The sequence below is a fragment of the Clupea harengus genome, chromosome 17, assembly GCF_900700415.2.
Source record: "Clupea harengus chromosome 17, Ch_v2.0.2, whole genome shotgun sequence".
Lineage (NCBI taxonomy): Eukaryota > Metazoa > Chordata > Actinopteri > Clupeiformes > Clupeidae > Clupea > Clupea harengus.
Genome location: NC_045168.1, coordinates 18,662,994 through 18,683,748, shown reverse-complemented (window position 1 = coordinate 18,683,748; position 20,755 = coordinate 18,662,994). Strand labels below are relative to the sequence as shown.

Below are 20,755 nucleotides of genomic sequence, written 5' to 3'. Positions count from 1 at the left end.
AGCGAATGGATTGTATGTAATCTTGCTAGTTAACTAACGCTAGCTAGCCAGTGACGTGTGACGTTCCTTGTTCCTAAAGGTGCAGTACTGTAGAACTGTTAAGGAGTGAAGCTTGCCTAGGGCGCCAAATGCGCTAGGGACGGCCCTGTATGATGATGCCAGGTCAGACAAGGAGTGAATGGTTTAAGTAAAGAGGTGACAAATGTGCGTGATTAGTACTCCGGTGATTGTGAATGAGACGGAGGTGTGCGAGTTAAAGTCGAAGGAAGCGTGGCAGGAGCAGAGTTCAGCGATGGCGTGACATACACGTATATGCACACATCAAACCACAATCACACGGCCCTCATGCCCATTTTCCTTCAGGGCAACAAACTGAACTAGTTCACATTTCCGCCCAACAGTTCCCACGCTATATTGCAAAGGGGATTGGGCAAAAAGTGTAAAATTATGCAAGGTATTTGTTTGAAAAAACTGTTGACAGTGAGAGAGTGTTCAACTACGGGTAAGAAAAGTGGGGGATGACCGGTTTATTTTTATTTTCTATGGTTCATACTTTCTTCTATGCAAATGATGTGTAGATTCACTAGTACAATAACTCGGTGAAATGCTGCATTTGGGCCCAAAAAGGAAATCCTGACATTCCAATCAATACAGTGGCACATAAAAAGAGCTTTACATATTAAGTATAGAGTTCAGTTTGTTGTCAAACACATAGCTATGACAATATAGTACATTTTGATATTTGTAGCATATGTTGGCAGGGAATAAAACACACAAAGTCCAACAAAATTAAGAGTAATGGTTCTTTATCTGATAGATATAGAAACAAAAGATTTGTATAGAAAAGTACAAAAATAAAATGACATCAAATAGAAATCTTATATGATAAACTAACATGTACACAAGCTAAGCCTATCCCAACTCTGTAGCTCAACTAGCCGTATAAGAAAATAAATAAAAGTAAGGTTCAGCAATACAAAACGGTAGTGGTGATAATGTTCCTAACACGCACACATCTCTATCCTCCACACACGTGTGCTCCCAGGATACCAGTATGGCTATATGTCAGCAATATTAACCAAGTATCACCAAATATCCCTCACGCCAGCCACCTTCTCTGATGCACTGCGTTCTCGCTCCAGTCTTAATACCCAGAATTCACCACATACCAACCCAGGAACTACAACATGATGCAATGTAGTTTTCTGGCATTTAAAGGAGACATGTTCCATTACCACTTAGATAACATACAACAACCTCAAAATATGACCCGGTTACACATACTAAGTTAATTTCCTCAGTAATAAGTGGGACGCCAGACACACCAGATGTTAATTATATAGCACTACTATTGCACAAATGTAGAAAGTATGTCTTCTGAAAAAACTGGTGTGTGCCCTTTTAGGAGGGGTTTGTGGATAGCACAACCACTTCATGAAATGTATTGAGTTGTGCAGTTTATGACTCTAGCAGTACATGTCTTTGTCTTCAAGGTTGGACCAATGTTTTTCAGCATTTATATCCATCACAGACATCAAAATGGAGAAAAGCACCAATATACAGTGGATAAGGCTATTAATGTCTCTTTTCTGTTGTCTTCATTTGCACATTTGGCATTGAGGAAATCCAAAAGTAACGGAAAGTAATCAAGTTACATTACTGATTACATAACAGGTAATAATCAGTAATAGTAACGGAATACATTTTTAAAGTAATCCTCCCAACCCTGGTTATAAGTCTGCTCCTGTTGGATCCTCAGGTTGGCTAAGGGAGTCATGCAGTCCTCCAGGCCCCCGGGCACCGTCAGGGCCAAATGTGCATCGCAGATGATCTGTACATTGATGGAATGAAACTCCTTTCTGCTGACATCATTACATTTGTTGTGTGATGGTGGTTTTATGGGTTACAGCAGTGTAAATAGAACTGAGATGGATTGAGTAAATTAAGTTAGAATACAAAACACAGGATTGTGATAACTGTAATATGTTTGGAGAACACCTGAATCTGCACAGTGTTGCAGATCAGAAATGAAGATATTGTCCAACAATGTATTCCTCTCTGTGGTGGACGGGGTAATGAGATGGATGAAAACACTAGATTGGGTTTCTAGGTTTCCTTCCATAGGCCAGTAGGTCCTCATTAAAATCCCCACAGACAATAACTGCACAATCAGCAATAACATGTAATGAGTCCAATACCTGACAGATTTGGCAAAAATAGATTTGTGTTGTAATCTGATGATGTGTAGATCACTGCATTTAGTACCTGAACTGGGGCCACAACGTTTAATATCAGGAATTCCAGATCAGTCACACCCTGTCTGTATTGCATGTGGTGGGCTTGATCATGGCTTTTTACACAGCAACTCCGCCGCCATGCCTGTTCAATAGATGTGAATAATCTGTATATGAGACATGTCTGTTGCGCTTATACATATGACAATTCTCTAACTGCACATTTTCTGGGACAAAAGTGCAGATTGGGTTCTGCTACTGGGTAGTTCAGTTGACAGAGAGTGTCATATGACTCACATCTAATCAGTCAGTATGATAATTATCGGTATAATAATAATAATGATGACAATAATAATTCAAAATAATTTCAAATGAATAAATTACTTTTCTGCTAAATTATTGATGTATGTGGACAAAAACTATGTAATCAAGCTCATCTTAGCTCAAGCTTAGCTGACTAGTACTAGTTCAGTTTAAACATGCATTTGCTATATATACTGTAGGTACAATACAAGAACTGTACATTAATGCAAATCAAATATAAAACCTTGTGTGGTTGTGTTTGTGTTTGGGCTCCATCAATCACAGTTCCATCTATGGAAAAGAGAGGGAGGCAACTTGTCATTGGTGTTCAGCAAAATAATGTTCTTATACCTTATAATGTTCATGTTGTTATACTTAAAGCTCCTCACAATGAAGAGATACGGTGATGTTTTATGGATCTTTAAAATAAATATTCTACACCAAACATGAAACATATTTAATAATGTTAATCGGGTATGCTTACACGAGTGTGGAGATTTGTAGTGTATAGCAAATCATGTTTGAAATGAGAAAGTAGAATCATGCATTGTCAAACAAAAACATGAATATATTTCCCTTCTACTCTTTCAAACCAACCTTTTTTGTTTTCCTAGAACCACCCCCATATGTATCTGAAGCCACATGTCCTAGGAAGCCACTCCCACTGCCCTGAATATTCTTGCTTCATGATAAACGAAAGTAAATGCTGCTTCCTGTTCAGTCTGTGAGGGTCTCTGTGGTTCAGCAACATGGCGGAGGCTAGTGTGTCAGTTTCTCCGGACCAGTTTAGCTGTCCAATCTGTCTTGATCTACTGAAGGATCCTGTGGCAATTCCTTGTGGACACAGTTTCTGTATGGATTGTATCACAAGCTGCTGGGATCAGGAAGATCTGAAGGGAGTCCACAGTTGCCCACAGTGCAGACAGACCTTCACACCAAGGCCAGTTCTCGGGAAAAATACCATATTGGCTGATATGGTAGAGAAGTTAAAAAAGACAGGATTAAATTCTGTTTCGCCATCCCCACTCTATGCTGGACCTGGAGATGTGGAGTGTGACGTCTGCATTGGGAGAAAACGAAAGGCAGTCAAGCCCTGTCTGATGTGTCTGTCCTCTTACTGTGAAACTCACTTCAGAGTTCATAATGATCTTAACCCAGGGAAGAAACACAAAGTGATTGAAGCTGCTGGTAAACTAGAAGATCTGATCTGCTTTCATCATGATAAACTACTAGAGGTCTTCTGTCGCACTGATGAGAGGTGCATTTGTATGCTGTGTGTCATGGATGAACATAAAGGACATGATACAGTTTCAGCTGCAGCAGAGAGAACTGAGAAACAGGTGAGTTTTTTTATTCTCAGTTTTTATTCCTCAGGCTCATTTCTTGATTTCAATCCCACATTTGATACAGCAGCATCTTTAGGGTTCAGGGTTATGGTTAAATGAAAATAGTCAAAGTCTATGTTGATGACTTTGAGTTCTAACTTTTTTTAATCATAAAAGTAACTTTATCCGTACTAATACATGATTAAAAGGAGTTTTTGAGTTAAGGGTGGCTGGCTTGAGACCAAATGGGGATGTCGGTGAGAACACAATTGTCCAGTCAGGATTCACAGTTTCCAGTGAGGTTATGAATAGGACTGTATGGATGTGTCTGTGTATACAAGCATGTGTGTGTATATTGAGGGTGTGTGTGATAGGAAGTTGTGTGTGTGGTTTATGGCTCAGATAATGCACACAGGAGGAGCACATGCAGCAGCATTCGAGTTCTCAGTGTCTTACCCAAGAAGTGCTGGACAATGATCTTGGCTCTTGTTGTGTAGGCAAGGATATAGCCAAGGGGGTCGTATTGGCTCGCAATAACTCTATAGATGTGACTCATTGTGGGGGTAGTGGCTTTAATTGGTCTATGCTTGTATTTCAGGGTGTCTGAGAGGCAGTTCCAGTGGAGGTCCAGTGTAGACTCCATGGGGTCAAGAGAGGGATGATTAGACAGCCAGAGCTCTGGTCTGACCTGGCTTCTGGGGGTAGGTCACAGATGACCTTGGGGTCATTACTAGCCCACTGTCTAATCTCAAAGCCACCAGAGGAGAGGATTGTGTGAAGGCTGTGAAGGAGGTCCTTGGCTTCCTCTGTTGTGGGGAGACTTTGGAGGCAGTTGTCCACATAGAAACAATTGTGTATGGAATAAGTAATGCGTTCCTCGGCATGTGTATCCTTGGCAATTCTTTGGAGAGTGTAGATCGCACAGCAGGGGCTGGAGGTGGTGCCAAATGGGAGAACCTGCCACTCATACACAGTTGGAGGGGATCTGCAATCCAGGTCACGCCAGAGGAAGCGAAGAAAGGGTTTGTCTTGGGGCAGGAGGCACACTTGGTGGAACATTGATTTCACATCTCCGCTGATGGCAATCCTGTGCCGCCTGAAGTGAAGTAAAACTCCAAGCAGGGAAGGCCCCAGGGTTGGCCCAGGAAGCAGTTGGGAATTCAGGCATTGATTCTGATAGGAAAAGGAGCAATCAAACTCAATTCATACCCAGCATTAACTTATTTCTGGATCTCACTGTTATAGGTCTCCGCCTGTTGAGTATTTTGAAGTAGTCGTCTCTCACAACTGCGAAGGCGGTAAATCACTGCTTCCTTAGGGGCATTTAGGTGGGCCCATGGGTCTGCTCGGAGGAGAGGTGTGGCATAGCGAAGAATAGCATCAACGGGGACTCTGATGGCTTGGGTCTCGAGCTGGTGGAGTGCCTGTTGGTCCTGCTTAGAGCGCACAACTGCGGTCATGCTCCTCTGAGGCATTGCATCCAGTTGCCACAGTTTCGGCACATTGCGATGGACGTCATCCGGCGGGCATTTGAAGGAGATATAGTGGACCCTGGTTGAGGGGGATGTGGCTATGTCTCTTGCTGGTCCCTGCAGTGTCCAGCCAAGCTGGGTCTTGATTGCTACAGGAGCTCCAGGGGGGCCTGACTTCACAGGCTGTGTTGGAGTGATAAGGTGAGTGTGATCTGCTCCCATGAGCAGCAGGGGGCTTACTTTGTCGAGGCGTTTAAGGGGGAGCTGTCTTAGATGAGGATAGCGCCGCTGGAGGGATTTCACTGGGTGAGAATGTTCAGACAGAGCTAGCTTGTCAGCAGTGAAGGCATTGCTGATTGCAAAGGATTTCCCTGGATGGGCCTTTGGGATGAGTTTGAAAGACACAGTGGCGCCGTAAAGAGTCTGGACATCCTGTCTCGCAGTCCGCAGTCTGAGGCTCTCTGGCTCGCCCACTAGCTGGGCTGCAGGGTGCAAGAGAACTGTCCTTTCTGACCCATCATCCAGTATGGCATTCCACTACCTTCAGCAGCACTTTATTGCAGTCACTGGAGTGGTCTAGGTAAAGGTTCTGAGCTGACCGCTGGTTGATGTCGCATAGGAACTGCAAATGTTTCCCATTGCATTGGTTACAGCGCCCCTTCAGGTCACATTGGGTTGCAAAGTGGTCTCGTGCACATCGCCAGCAGCGGTTCTGCTCTCTGATCCAGCTTGCTCTCTGCTCATTGGGGAGCTGGAGGAATAGATCGCATTTACTGACATGATGCTTCAGTGGATTTACAATACGCAAAGACTGGACAGTGTTTAGATGAGGTATTAGGGGGAGGCTGACTGGCCTTAGGTGGGGCAGTTTGAGCTTTGGAGGAGGGTGCTTGATAGGAGTTCCTGGAACCATGGAGGCTGTACCTCTGTATGAGTGAGGATGTAGTGGTGGTGGCCTTGGTTGGATCGGCTGAGGGACTCTCTCCCTTCTTGGCTGACAGCGGGCTTCTCTTTGCAGCCAGTTGGAGAAGTTTAGGAGGTTATAGGAAAGGGAACCTGACTGGCTCTGATCCATACTTTCTTTTAAACTGGCAAAACTGCTCACTGGGAAGTTTCTCAAGGATGCGCTCTAAGTGAAAACTGATCTAGGGCTCTACCATCACCTGCTCGGATAGTGGGCATGTCCATGATGGCTCGAAGCTCTCTAAGAGCAAGCTGTCTGGGTTGGCCATAACGCTCATTTAGGGCTCTACTAGCTTGAGTGTAGGGGTCTGGGGCATCAACATAAGCCAGTGCAAGTCGCTTTGTTTGATCTACCTTTAAGTGATCCAGTAAGATATGGTATTTATACTGCTCAGACTCACCCGGGTCCAACAGGTTGGATAGGGCTATATTCAGCATCATATACTGGCTTTCATCCTCTCTGGTGAGATCAGGGAATGAGGGACCTTCTACCCATCTGTAGAACTGCAGTCGGGCCACAGGGGGGGCTAGATGGTTTGAATGAGCAGCATAAGTCAGGTGGTGGTGTTGTGCATTGAGGGGCTGATACACAGGCTGGGCAGACTGGGTCATGGCACTAGGCGAGGCTTGATGAGGCAGTGTATGGACTGAGTGCAGAGAGTTATGTGGGGCTGGGACTTGTCTTATGGCAGGGAACTGACTATGGGCAGGAAGATTTGAGGTATGCCAGGACTGAACTAAGGGCTGGACAGGGGGAGCCCGGCTTACAGGAGGAGGGGAAGGAAGCCGCTGCTGAAGTGGGTGAGGAGAGGGCCTATGACTACTTGTGGTAGCCTGAGGTGGCGCTGCAGTGTGAGGGGCCTGAGAGGATGCTGCTATTAGGGGCCATGGGTATCAAGGCAGGGGGATGGCCATGAGCGAGAAGGCGAGGAGTTGGTACTAACTCTAATCATGCACTGCTGGATTAATCTGCCCTGATTACTTACTTCTTCTAATAACTGTTGTAGGAGCGCAGTTTGAGGGTCAGGAACTGGAGCTGCCCGAGGGTCATGGGGGGGGGGGGGGGCTGGGGCTCCCTCAGAAGGGAAAGGTGAAGAAGGTGGACTTCTGTTCTCTTCGGGCAGTTCTGCATCCTCTGGCTCTTTCTCATCTTCCCGCTGGGGTTGGGGTTCATAATGAGGATCAGTACCAAAGATGTCTGCAGAGTAGAGGGGCTGTTGCTCCTGCGCTCCTGCAGGCGCTTAAGGCCTTTGGCGATACTGCAGGACAAACTCATCATAGCGAGCAGGAAGCTGGGTTTGCCGGCGTGGGCGCTCAGGTCGAAGTAGCGAAGGCAGTGAATGACTGGACTCCATTGGTCATAAGGGCTCTGGCTCGAAGGACCATGAAAAGGAGTTTTGGAGTTTAGGGTGGCTGGCTTGAGATGGGCAAATGGGGTGTTGGTGAGGCAAGTGATCAGGGCTAATTGAAGCTGAGTGAAACAGAATGGGGAAATGAACAGGCTGGGAAAGGGGCGTGGAAGTGAGTCTGTGAGGGAAGCAGGGAAAGTGAAAATCTTCCAAACAATGATATTGTTTAATATTTCAATACATTAAATACCCAACTCTAATAGCTCCATCTGTTCACAGAAATCGTTGGCTGATACTCAGAGAAAATCCAAACGGATCATCCAGGAAAAAGAGACTGAACTGCAGGACCTGAGACAGGCTGTGAAAACTCTTCAGGTGAGTTGTATCAACCAGAGGAAATAACAAGAGACATATGTAGCAATTCATGTCTCCTGTCTTGTCTTGTGTCCAAACAGAGCTCTGCACAGGCAGCAGTGGAAGACAGTGGGCCTCATTCTCGAACATTTTCTGAAGTTTCTTCTGAAATGTTTCTTACGGGCTTCGGAAAAGCAACGTAAGAAAAAGACCTCCACCAAATTCATGAACGCTTGAACATGTGTTCCTACACAGCAGAAGTGTTCTGAGCTGTGCTCCCCCGGAAGAGTTTTCTTAAATTGAAAGCGCGTTCTCGTGCACCTGGATTTGCATACATACACGCCCCGCCAGCACCTTATAAGGGCACGCAACCGTAGTGACATGTGCTGTCGGAATCTACCGAGTCCACGCGAAAGCAACTCGTAAGCGAGTCATGTCAAAGCGGAAAGCGAGCACAAGTAAACGCAGAACCGGTGTAGAGGTGGAGGTACTGTTGCAGGATAGATGTGTCCATTATATTCCACTATGGCTATTTTTACGCGATTGAGTTTAGTGCTTATTTATTTATTCACTTACATTTGCAGTGTTCGTGTACATTTACATTTAGTCATTTAGCAGACGCCTTTGTCCAAAGCGACGTACAAGGGAGAGAACAGTCAAGCTACGAGCAATAGAGACCTAGTGTAACAATAAATACTACTTTACATAAGAAATAGAAAAACGAAATAGAAAATAAAAACGAAGTGCAGGAATGTAACTGCTGTAAGTGCAAGTTAAGCACTAGTCGAAAATTCTGGATTGCCGTACTTGCACAGACGGCAGTGCCAAACGACGCTCACTAGACGAGCGCAGTCCTTTTATTTATTTTATGACATCACGGTGCCTCGTAGAATCATGACTATACATGTGAAACGTAATTGTTAATGATACAAATATTCTCGTAATTATTATTATTATAATTACTTTAATCCGAGGATGTCTGTAGAGTTGATGTGAACGCAATCACCAACGAGTTCTCACAAATTCATTAACACTTTTAACACGGAGAGTTTTCTTAAATGCGATTCCTTTTTTAAGGGATCGCATTTGAGAAAACTCTGGCCGAGTTACGACTGCTATTTCGAGTTCGGAAAGTCTTCTGAAGTTCAGAACAAATCCCAGATGAGAGAACTTTCATGAATGCCAAATGTTTTCCTAAATCCAATTCAGAAGAAATTCCTCCTAAATTCCTCTTAAATTCTTCTTAACTGCGTTCGAGAATGAGGCCCAATGAGAGGATCTTTACTGAAATGATCCGCTCCATTGAGAGAAGACGCTCTGAGGTGTCAGAACTGATCAGAGATCAGGAGAGGGCTGAAGTGAGTCGAGCAGAAGAACTCATGAAGAAGCTGGAGCAGGAGATTGCTGAGCTGAAGAAGAGAGATGCTGCGCTGGAGCAGATTTCACACACTGACAACCCCATTTGTTTCCTTCAGGTATTGTCACTATTCAGATATGATGCATTATCACAGAAGATATTAGTTCATATATGCAGTTCTGTAAAAGGTCCAGGGTTTCCGCGGGTCCTTAAAAAGTCATAAAAAGTCTCAAATCAGATAATCCGAATTTTAGGCCTTAAAATGTAATAAAAAGTCTTAATTACGATTTTGACTGGTCATAAAAATGTATTGGATTATATGTGACTTTTATAAAGTTTTAAAGTTGTTTTGGGGATCACTCCACAACAAAACGAAAACCACATGGAAACAATAAAAACACGGCAAACTTCAGCCCGGTCAGGATTTGACGGAGCACGCTAAGGTAGTGTGTTGCGATGTGCGTTGTGGGATAACATGGTGGCTTAAAATTGTTTGTTAACGTTGCTTCGAATATGGGTAAGTGCAAGTTCAACGAGATCGGTCTCGAGAACAGTGCATTTAGTGCTTGGTTGAAGCCTGTCGAAAATAACCCATTTGAAGCCCCCTGCACTTTGTGCAAGAAAACGCTGAAATCAGCTTCTTTGGGTATGAAAGCAGAGTCGTATGGAAGGTCAGAAAAACATAACGCCACTCTAAAAAGCCAGCAGCAAACACCTGCAATCACCCAATTTTGTTCTGGTTCATTGGGAGCATCACCCGGCCCCAGTGCGACCCAGTCTGCTCTATCAACTTTGACGCCTACAACTCCGGTAAGCGACCTCCGGACAGCGTCATCTACGCCAACATTAAAAGCAGAGGTGCTCTGGACTTTACACACGGTAGCAAAACATCAGTCCTATAAAAGCAATGATGACATAGGTGAGCTGTTTCAAACCATGATCCCTGATTCTGACATCGCTAAAAACCTTCAAGTTGGGAAAGGACAAGACGTCTTACATTACGCGATTTGGATTGGCAGATTTCATTGAGAGACTGTTGTATCTGTATAGAGTGTGCTATACAACAAAGTAATGATCGGACATGAGACCGTGATAGAAATCACGTGCATTCTTTACTGTATGTTTCATAGGACAAAAATACCCAGCATTATATGCAGGTTAACAGTGGGGTATTACGGATGCCCCGAGGGAACAAACTTAATTCAAAATCAATACACAACATTCCTCCCCCTTTACTTTTAAATCCCCATAAGTAAAAGTAATATTCGCTGTATTGATTATTCGTTTCTAACAGTCTTAAACCTTAAAGAAACTTGCTTTTCTTTTTAATATAACAGTCCTTTTTACTTTAACAATGTTACATAATAACATTTAACAAATTAACAAAATAACATTTCCTGAACTATGGAAAGAGGGTAGACTGCCTCAATTCCCAGATTTAACCCTGGGGTGTATTCTGCCCCACTGTTAGAGGTTAGTCTCTAGACTACATATTCAATCTGCCAGGGGGTCGTCGTTCTCTTGTGGGGTAATGACGACGTACGGGTAAGTCTACAGTCCCACTGTCTCTGAGTCTGAGTGGTGATGGTGTATGCCCAGACTTGGGTGCTAATGTGGCCTATTTCTTGTGTACACACGTATACGTTACTCTTGCGTACACGCATTTATGTGTGTAGTCATGTTCAGTTTAATGTGAATAAATTCATTAACTTTGCAAGTAATTTTGGGACTATTGATTTTACTTCATATCCTTCATACTTTGTTTGCCCGTAAGGACGTGAAATAGGTCTTAAATTGCATTCATCATGGTCATAAAAAGGTCTTAAAAAGTCTTAAATTTAACTCGTTGAAACCTGCAGAAACCCTGAGGTCACTGTTGAGACACCTCTACCTGTCAGTCAAAACGTCAGTTTCCTATTCTGTGCTCTTTGGTAATGAGGTAAACATAATAGAGAAGAAGGTAACAAAGGCAACACCTGGGGGGTATTCGTCGTAGCTCGCTAAGCGGTTTAGCGAGCTATTTTTCAGGTTAAGATAAAAAACGCCCCTCTTTTTGGTTCGTGGAAGCAACTTTTGATAAATCACCATAGTTACATATCGATTAGCACTAACCTGCTCCAGGGCAGGCTAAATTAAGTGTAGCTGGATGAGCTTGCCACACCCCCGGAAAAAGGAGGGATCCCATTGACCAAGGACTGATATTGGATAGTTAATAAGATTAGCGGAGGGAGAGAGTTCTTTGCAATCGCCAAGATCAATTATTCTTGTATGAGCGCTACCGATTCAGCCGACAAGGAATCATTCATTTACAAGACCTTCTCGAGTCATTAATTGCAAACACCACAGTCGAACATTGACTGTCTTGCGCTTTTTTGCGAGTGGTACATTTTTGTAGTGTCGGTGATGCGGAGAACAAAGCACTCATAATTATATGAGCGTTATTAGTACACCATAGCATATCATTATTGTAGAAAATTATTAAGGTGGACTCATGATAAGAATAGAGAGAAATACAGACAATTTATTTTCACTGCTTCAATTTATTGCATTTGTTATTAATACATTTAGTCATTTAACAGACGCTTTTATTCAAAGCGACTTACAAGAAAATGTAGAATTATATCGAGGAAGGAGGTGAGGGGATTTGAACTAGCAACCTTGTACTTTTGAACCGGTAGAGAGAACCTCTGTACTAGTTGACACTTGCCATCAGTTAGTCATACATAGATATCACCCTATAAACATCCCAACACACCTTGCTCTCACAGCGGTGGCGGTGTTGAATTTTGCCATGATTATGGTCTTGTATTCTTCATAAGCGTTCATGTTCATCTCCTGCTCGCCAGCGGAGAAAAAAAGAGCAATTTTCTTTGAGTTTAGAACCATTATACCGTTACCAAATCATTGTTTTGGTGATCGACCTTTCCTGCCTTTTGAAGTAGGACGTGCACGCGCAAATGCCCCGGTAAGTTTAGCCTGGTTGAAATTAACCACATGATTTGGATGCGGATCAGCCGTTAACGAACCGATATTTGCTGTTCTCAATCAGCTCGCTAATCTTAACGGGCTAAAAGGCCAATTGATTAACTTAGCTTCAATCCTACGACGAACGTACCCCTGTTTATTTACACAATGCCGCATGCAGGAACATTGTGATTGTTATTTCATTTTAAATATCAAATGTATAACCCCTAACATAAATGCCATTTTTCATTGCATTAGATCTGATCTGACTAGATTTAGAGTGGACTACACTGGAGCTTGATGAAAATTGATATTACCATTCATTTATATACTTACCATCGCATTGAAAGTATGTTCTCCTGTGTGTGTGTGTGTGTGTGTGTGTGTGTGTGTGTGTGTGTGTGTGTGCGCGCCATGTGTATTGATAGTCTGGGCACACCCTTGGGAAGCCACAACCATGGCCTATGCTAAGTAGGCCTCATGAATGTCTGTTCTTGACACCCTAGCAGACATCCTGCCTGCCCTAGGTGGGGGGATACACATCATCTGTCCACCATCTTGCCTTTGTGTGTGTGTTCCGGAACCTTCCGTAGGAAGGTCACCTCCCCTCCCCTCCCACGCCCCCTGCCCAACCTTGACCTGTAAAAACATCCCCAATGTTGACCCTTGACCCCACTGTAACCTCCCATGACTGACTAGTATTTAACCTGTAACACTGTGATGCCCTTTAGTCTTTTGCCTGCCTCTACTTGATGTTGGAATTGACTCCCTGCAGGAGTACCTTGAAATACACCTCCAGAAATCTTTGACTCACCTCGTGGTCTTTTGTCTAAAGTTTGTCGTCTCTACAGCAGTTCTGTCAAGCTGGAGCATGTCAGAGTGGATGTCTTTAGTCTCCTGCACCTCAATTGTTTAATAAAATATGACCAGTACCTAATTTTCACACCAATTCCGGTGTCTATATTTATGATGCAGGACACTGGATGACTTGGTCTGTGCCAAAATGCTCCAGTAGGGCCTGGAGGAAAGTTTATGTTTGTTAAATTGCATTTGGATAATTTTCTGTCTTATTGTAGTTTCCAGGCCTCCACATTCACAGTAGGCCTATAGGCCATCTACAAGTGGCTGCCTACCTGACGATGTGTGTGTGCGTGCGTGTGTATGTTTACTTCCTAGTGAAGCTCAGCTGAGACAGTGAGGGACCGGCACGCCTGCCAGCCATACGTAGGAGGAGAGTGCTTAAGACATGAATTTGACTCTTTTACTCGTTGCACCTTTTCTACATATTTATTAGCTATTGTATTAAATACAGATTATTTTATTTTCTCTACTTCTGCATCCGTGTCTGTATGTTGGGAAGGGGTGCTTCACAGCCAAAGGATATTGATAAGCTAACTGTGAATAATGCAGTGTACCGGATAAAGATAAGAAAAACTAAACCTGAACCTGTGACAGAAAGACAGAGTTCCTGTCTCGTGATCAACATACACTCCTATTCTAGAGGTGGAGGTGGGCTCATGAGGGAGTGACATTTGTTTATTTTCATGTATGAATGTGTAGAAGAGCAATTCAAACTCCAAGACTTGTTATTGCATCCTAGTCCACAATCTTTAGCCCCTCCTTTCCTTGTGAGCCCGTTGTATGATACAGCAATGTCAACATTTCCTGACCACTCAACCTCCCAGTAGCAGTGTTTAGATACAGCTTCTCTACACAGCACCTGACCATATGAATCAAATCTGTCTGGATGGTCAGGATATGAATTTCACATTAGTTTCCCTCAGACAGTGTGAGGTTATTATGAGCAGTGTTGGGATCCAGGGTTAGCTTGCAAGCATCTGAGGGAGGATAAAACATGACTTATTGACCAGTGGTGATTAGGGGCATAATGGTTTAAATTATTACATAATGGTTTATAATTAATTATCATGTGCACTACCAGAGAGAGCAGGGCACCATGTTCTCCTCTTGTATATGTGTGTTTGTATTTTGTATGTGTGTTTACGTATTTGTACATGCAGTATATACTGTATATGTGTATCATATACTTACACGCCAGTAAATCATCTCTGGTCGTGGGCTCAGGCAGTGATCGAAGGCTAACAAGCTCTGCTGTAAAGACAAAAAGACACCCATCAACAACCAAAACTTTTTGGGTCACATCAAAATTGTTTTCAGAAGTGAATAACACAGACAACCAACATACATACAGTCATTAGCAGGCTACTGCCTTTCTGCGCAATACACTGCTCACAGGGCTCTCAGGTGTCACGCATTGAGCGTGACAGTCACTCATTTCGGTCTTTAATCACGTACTCCCGCCACACATCGTATTTCTCACGCTGAAAAAAAACTCTAGGCTATTTAATGTGCCGCAGCACGCAAACATGACCTGGCCGCGCTGCCCTCACCATGGAGGAATCAAGCACGTCTCCCCGAATCCCCTGGAGTTCTGCCGTGAGGTGCCAATTATCAGCCAATCAAAGAAAAATGGGCTACACAATAGCCAATCAGAAAAAAACGTATCTTTTGTATCTGTTGTATCTGGGTAAGATTTAATCCAGCAACCAATGAAAATAAAGCATCCTGGAATTGCGCGTGACTTATCTTCCGAAAGTTTCGCTCACCTGAGGAAACCACTGGAGCTCCGAGCATCAGTCTTCTACAAAGGATAAGTAGTCTCCTGTTTTAGTGTTACAACAAATTCACAATGGTTTGACACAAGCAATGACAACTTGACTGCAGTTAGAGAATATTTCCCAGATAATTAGCATCAGGTTTTAATGAGTGTTTGTAGCCAACACAGTTTTAGGCTATAGCCTGCCTTTTCACTATAGCTTTGACTCCGAACTTCGTTAATAGGCTATAATAAATTCGAGTAGGCCTATTAAAAATATATATAGCCTATAATTCGAACGAATATTAGGCAGCCCTTAATATTCAATGATGTTATGGGCATTATTTTTTGTAAATGTGTTTGCTTGAACATTCTATTCAGATTCCGAGGCTTCTTCACGTGAAGTTGTGAATCGCGAGCTCATTAGGCATACTAGCATGTTATAAATATCCTGGCCATGGATGCATTAATCATTGCATCTGTCTTTCAAAGATGTCAGGTAAAAAACAAATAAGCATCATGTCCTTCGCCCAAAGAGGAAAGCCCCCTAAAAAGGCCAGATTAGGCCCAGAGAAGGTCGTAAACACATTAGAGGAGGAGATGGTGGAAGAGGAAGAGACAGTACAGGTGGAGAAGGAAGAGACAGTACAGGTGGAGGAGGAGGAGACGGTGCAGGTGGAAGAGGAGGAGACGGTGGAAGAAACAGTGGAGGAGATGGCTAGAACAAAAGGGAGAAAAGTCCCAGGAGCAGCCACCTACAAGACCTCTTTTAATAGTGAATGGACCTCTAAATGGCCATTTATTACTGTAGGAAGCACCCGCTCATATTACTGGTGCTCTATCTGCCACCAAGAGAACTCCTGTGCCCATCCAGGTGTGCGGGATGTGACAAGGCACATAGGCAGTAAGGGGCATCTGGCCAAACAGCAGGCACTGAAGTCAACCAGCGCAGTCAAAAACTTTTACTTGCCAGTGACTGCAGAGATGATTGTGCAAGAGGTCAAGGTACATTTAAATGCATAAGGTTGACTACAATGTTCATGAATATCATTTTTCCTAAATAATACATCCAATTCTATGACTATGGCATATATAATGGGAACCAACACCAAAAATGATAAGAGTCCAAAAAGGCAACAAACCCCTACAATAAACAACACAAGTCATAATTCTCTCTCTCTCTCCCAAATTGAATAAATACTTAGTAATTGGTTGAATTGTCAGTGCCATGTGTCAAATCTTTTCTGCAAGTCTGATCAATTATTAACAACAAAAAAACACTAATAATAATTGGGGGGGGGGGGGGGCTGGTCTGTGGGCATCTGGCAGGGGAGGGGCGGGCGGAATGGGGGCGGGCCGGTGCGTGGCCGGGGTGGGGGGGGGGGGGGGGGGGGGGGGGGTATATGTCACTCTTGCCTGTCTTCAAAACTTGAGAGCCCTGCTGCTCACCACTTGTGAAACATGCACACTCAAGCACAGTCTTGCTTAATCTAAAACTAACAGGGCAAGGAAGGGCCACTTAGCTCGTTGAGGGAGGAAAGCTCCACACTTCTCTCCTCCCTGGCAGTTGCGCAAAAGGAGGTGTACGTCCACACCGGTTACGGCTCTGTCATGGACAAATATACTTTGTGATGTTTTCTTATTAGCCGAGCAGTTCAAATGCATATTAAAAGTAATTGAAGTAGTGCTTAACAATGTTCAAAGACAGCTAGCTTTAACCATCTCTGCTCTGGATCTTCCCGAAGTAATAACAATTAACCTTTCTGTTCATAACAACCTTTAAGAACCACGTCGGTATTTCATGTAAAAATGTAAGCTAACAATCAAGTACTAAAGACGAACGATTACTTCTGACACAAGCAGCTAATTGCTGGCCTACCTTGGACACAGTAGGCTTTTGCAGCTTTTCTAATAGCTCTTTTGGCGGACTCTTCCGTCCCTGGCTTGTACTTGTCCTTGCTACCTACAAGATAAAATAAAATATTATCAAACGATACCATTTTCACAAAGTAGGCAAATAGGATAATGAAGATTAGAATGTAATAAAGAAATGTAATTGAAATGTAATGCTGTCGCTGTCTCTGTCGCTGTCCGCTTGTGTGTTCCTGAGGTGTTCCTGAGGTAAATGACAGCTTCTCGCGACTCCTATATGTCAACCGCGAGCTCATAGCAACCATCATAGCAACGACGCCAAGATTCTTTGATAAACAGCTGATTGGAACATCTGTTGCGTCATCCGGAACTTCTCGCTAGCCGGAACTTTCTGTCCATGACAGCTCCACTGTAGTCACAGCTGGTTTACGTTATCCTGAGTCAGCCTTCAGTCAGCTGATTATCGAGGGATCCCCACGTCTCGTCTCCACTTTCGCCAAAGACAGTGTTCCTCGGCCCTCTGCTTTCAAACTCTCCTCTGCAACTCGCGGCACTCCGCCAAGATCCTGTAACAAATAACAGCAAAGCCAGGGCGGGGGAACCTCCAACACTCCCTCCTCTCTCCCCATTTATGAGGCTTCTGCTCGCTATGGCTAATTAAACCAGCTGCTCACACATTCTCTTCTCTCCCCTATAATTTTCTCTCTTTTGTGATAAATGTAGTTATTCATTACTGTTTGTATTATTTGCCATAAACTAAAATCTTTTAAATTGTAAATCTTGTTGTCAATCTGTGCAGTCAAAAACGTCAGACTGTAACATATCAAAAACATGGACGGATATGAAACCTAATTGTAACAGGTGAACAGAATACCTGTCCTGTTTTGGGGATTGTGTTGATACACAATGAATGGCTCCTCCAGAATCAGGGTCAGTGTGTGCAGAATCATATTCAAGCAACAATGGACAATTTGGGACACACCCTTCCAGACATTTAATGATGTCTTTGACTCAGTCCATGGCATCTGTCCTTCTGTGCCCTCCTCTCTCTGACATTAGTTCCGTGTAGGAGGCAAGGAAGGATCCTGAAGGATGTCTTGGTGTATAGGAGGAAAAAGGTCAGGCTTACCCCAGGTGAGAGACGACAGGTCCCCAGACCTATTGTCCCATTTGGACGGCCTGATAGAAAGAGAGGGTGTCCGCTCCATCCGGATGGGGGTGAGGAGAATCTCCATCCTGCCTGTAGTCTTCAAAAAGGAGACACTGGAACATGGACACTAAGGCATTGAGTGAACCATTGAACTGGTACCACAGCGCTGACACCCGTCGGGATATCTTCGGACATAAAGCAGTGGTTGTGCCAAGAGTGCTCAGTAGTCTACCACATACTGAAAGCTCCTCTCAGTGAAGTGGTTTATACCACTGCCCCTGTGGATGACTTGCTCAACGTAATGGCCATCTGTCCTGGGTTAGATATTGTGCTTGCCTGCCCTTATTTTACATTGGCATTTTTTCTTTGTTTTTTATTAAACTTTAAAATACTATAATTAAATGTAAAAGATTATTTAAAGTTGAACAAACGAAACAATACAATATAATTAAAAAAGTAATTGGGTCATTCCATGCCAAACGGGACAATGGCTCCCACTCGACCATCTCAGATTTGGCTGAAAAAAATCAAGGTTGTTCATACACTTCTTAATAGGTATAGTCCAAAATATTAGCTCTCTACTCCCAATAGTTTTGTCACAAAAAGATGTTTTAGGGGGGAGGGGGTGCCTGTACTTGAGACGCTTTTTTAGCAGCGTTTTCTGAAGAGCCATTTTCAAATTGCTATTACTAGAAAAGTATTTAAACTAGCTCCTTCAAACTTTCTAGGCTTAAATTATGATACCATTACTTGAATAGTATGGGCTTCCAAGGGTGTGGCTTGGGTATATCATAGTATTCGGGGTGCTGGAATTTGCGCGAAAATTTTACTTTACGCTTTGTTGCAGCATCTTTGAAGGCCTGTGGAAAGCTCAATGTTAAAGCTGGAGACTTGATATTATACACAGACCTTCCTATGTATGCTTCGTATGTTGTATTAAAAAAAATGTCCTCATGTGATAAATGGGCTGGAAGATATTAAAGCTTGAAAATGGATGAAAACCCATTTTGTGCAATTTTTGGCATGCTATAGCAAAAAAATGACAGCATTTACCAACATGAAAAAAAATTTTGGGGAAAGATTAGATATTTGTTCTTAACATATAAAAAAAATTGTGATGGTGTTCTGCCTCGTTTTCTCAAAATATTTTTTGAAAATATGGGATTTTTGTACACGGCCAGCATTCAATGGCCTATGGAAGCACATTCAAATGGTAGCAAAAGGTACGTTTATGACACAGAGCTTAAACTGCGTTTGTGTATAAAATCTGTGTATCATATCAAGTCTCTAGCTTTAACATTGAGCTTTCCACAGGCCTTCAAAGATGCTGCAACAGAGCGTAGAGTAAAAATTCCAAGCAAATTCAAGCACCCCGAATACTATGATCACCCAAGCCACACCCTTGGAAATCCATATTATTCAAGTTATGGTATCAGATTTTAAGCCTAGAAAGTCTGAAGGAGCTAGCTTAAATACTTTTGTAGTTATAGCAATTTGAAAATTTAAAATTCCTTGAATTGTCACGTTTGGCGTGGAATGACCCAATTAGAAGATCAAATGATAACAAAAATCAAAATAACAAGGGGCTCACCCCCAAGCTTCTATATCAGGGTGCACAGTCACACCGATATGACCGATAAATCTTTCTATTTATGTAAGCTCTCTGCCCCTTTAGCACTATATTTCTGAATGAATATGTCCAGTCAACATCAACTTCAGCGGTCATTGTCTCTGTGATGGTGGCGGTGTAGACCGAATTCGGGCAACGCACACACGTAGCTGGAAGCCCAAACCGCAGTAACTGTGTCCTCAATTTGGAATTCAATAGCTATGACTCCAGATGCTTTCTCTACGCATTTGAGGTGCACAGTCACTGATCTCTGATAGGGGGATGCTCTGCCTGTCTTTTGTTCCATCTAAAAAATAGAAGGAATATATTGGTAAATCATAATCCCTACAATACAATTCAGGCTCAGACAGTTGCCCTAGGAAAGATTGATAGCCTAAGATAAAGACTAGAAGAAGGAGACGGGGAGTCAGAGGGGATCATGGGAAAAGGCTACGGCTGAACAAGGTAAAAAAAAAAAACAATTATGAAACATCAGACACACCATTTCATTTTGTTTAGGCTGCATGTAATAATGAAATATTTCAGGGTATTTATATTGATTAAGTGGCCATATTATTTCAGAACAGAACAGTAGACTACCAAGACGTGAAGTATTTCTAGGCTGAACTTAATTTATTTTATTAAAAAGGATTTAAGTTTCTTAGGGTCTCAACCGCTTAAAACCTAAGAATGTGAATTAGCAAAATGGATTAGTTTTATATATTTTTTAAATTAACCCTATCAAACACACATATATGTCCTGTAACCTACAGGGTAAAAGAGAGAATTAACGCATACCTTTTTGAACACAGTCTTCCCTTGAAATGAAGCTTGTTGAGGTAAAATTAATTACAAAATAATTTAGTAATTCTATATAGACATCGATTGGGTCTTTTGGCTGCTGGGGAGCACATTTGTGTATATTTAAATTAGTTTATATTTCCACACTACCAGCGTTGTTACATTAAATTAGCAGTTGATACATGTAACCAATAACATACTGCATATTTAGAGTAGAATATTAGACTCACCTTTGCAAATGTACTTTCTATTGCACCTATTTTGATACTGTGATATTGCTGTAGAGTTTCTGTTATTGCTGTTTTATACTGTACAATGGGAGCACTAGTTTGCTAATGTTGTTGCCATCTATTTATATTTATTATTTATTTATTATTTACTATAA

At 42.8% G+C, this 20,755-nt stretch overlaps 1 protein-coding gene across 1 annotated transcript; it reads left to right on the top strand.

The window, feature by feature from the left end:
- Window positions 1–3,277: 3,277 nt before the first annotated feature.
- LOC105897211 (E3 ubiquitin-protein ligase TRIM47-like) lies at window positions 3,278–10,259 on the top strand. The gene is made up of 6 exons (XM_042710335.1): window positions 3,278–3,877; window positions 7,926–8,021; window positions 8,102–8,129; window positions 8,256–8,260; window positions 9,275–9,475; window positions 10,125–10,259. The coding sequence occupies exons 1-6, from the start codon at window positions 3,287–3,289 to the stop codon at window positions 10,257–10,259; spliced, it is 1,056 nt and encodes a 351-aa protein (XP_042566269.1). The 5' UTR covers window positions 3,278–3,286.
- Window positions 10,260–20,755: the final 10,496 nt, after the last annotated feature.

Bases quoted from the DNA above. Each gene is read 5' to 3' on its own strand.
- LOC105897211 (XM_042710335.1), top strand. From the start codon at position 3,287: ATGGCGGAGGCTAGTGTGTCAGTTTCTCCGGACCAGTTTAGCTGTCCA. The intron at 3,878-7,925 runs GTGAGTTTTTTT...ATCTGTTCACAG, and splicing joins CAGAGAGAACTGAGAAACAG to AAATCGTTGGCTGATACTCA. The intron at 8,022-8,101 runs GTGAGTTGTATC...GTGTCCAAACAG, and splicing joins AGGCTGTGAAAACTCTTCAG to AGCTCTGCACAGGCAGCAGT.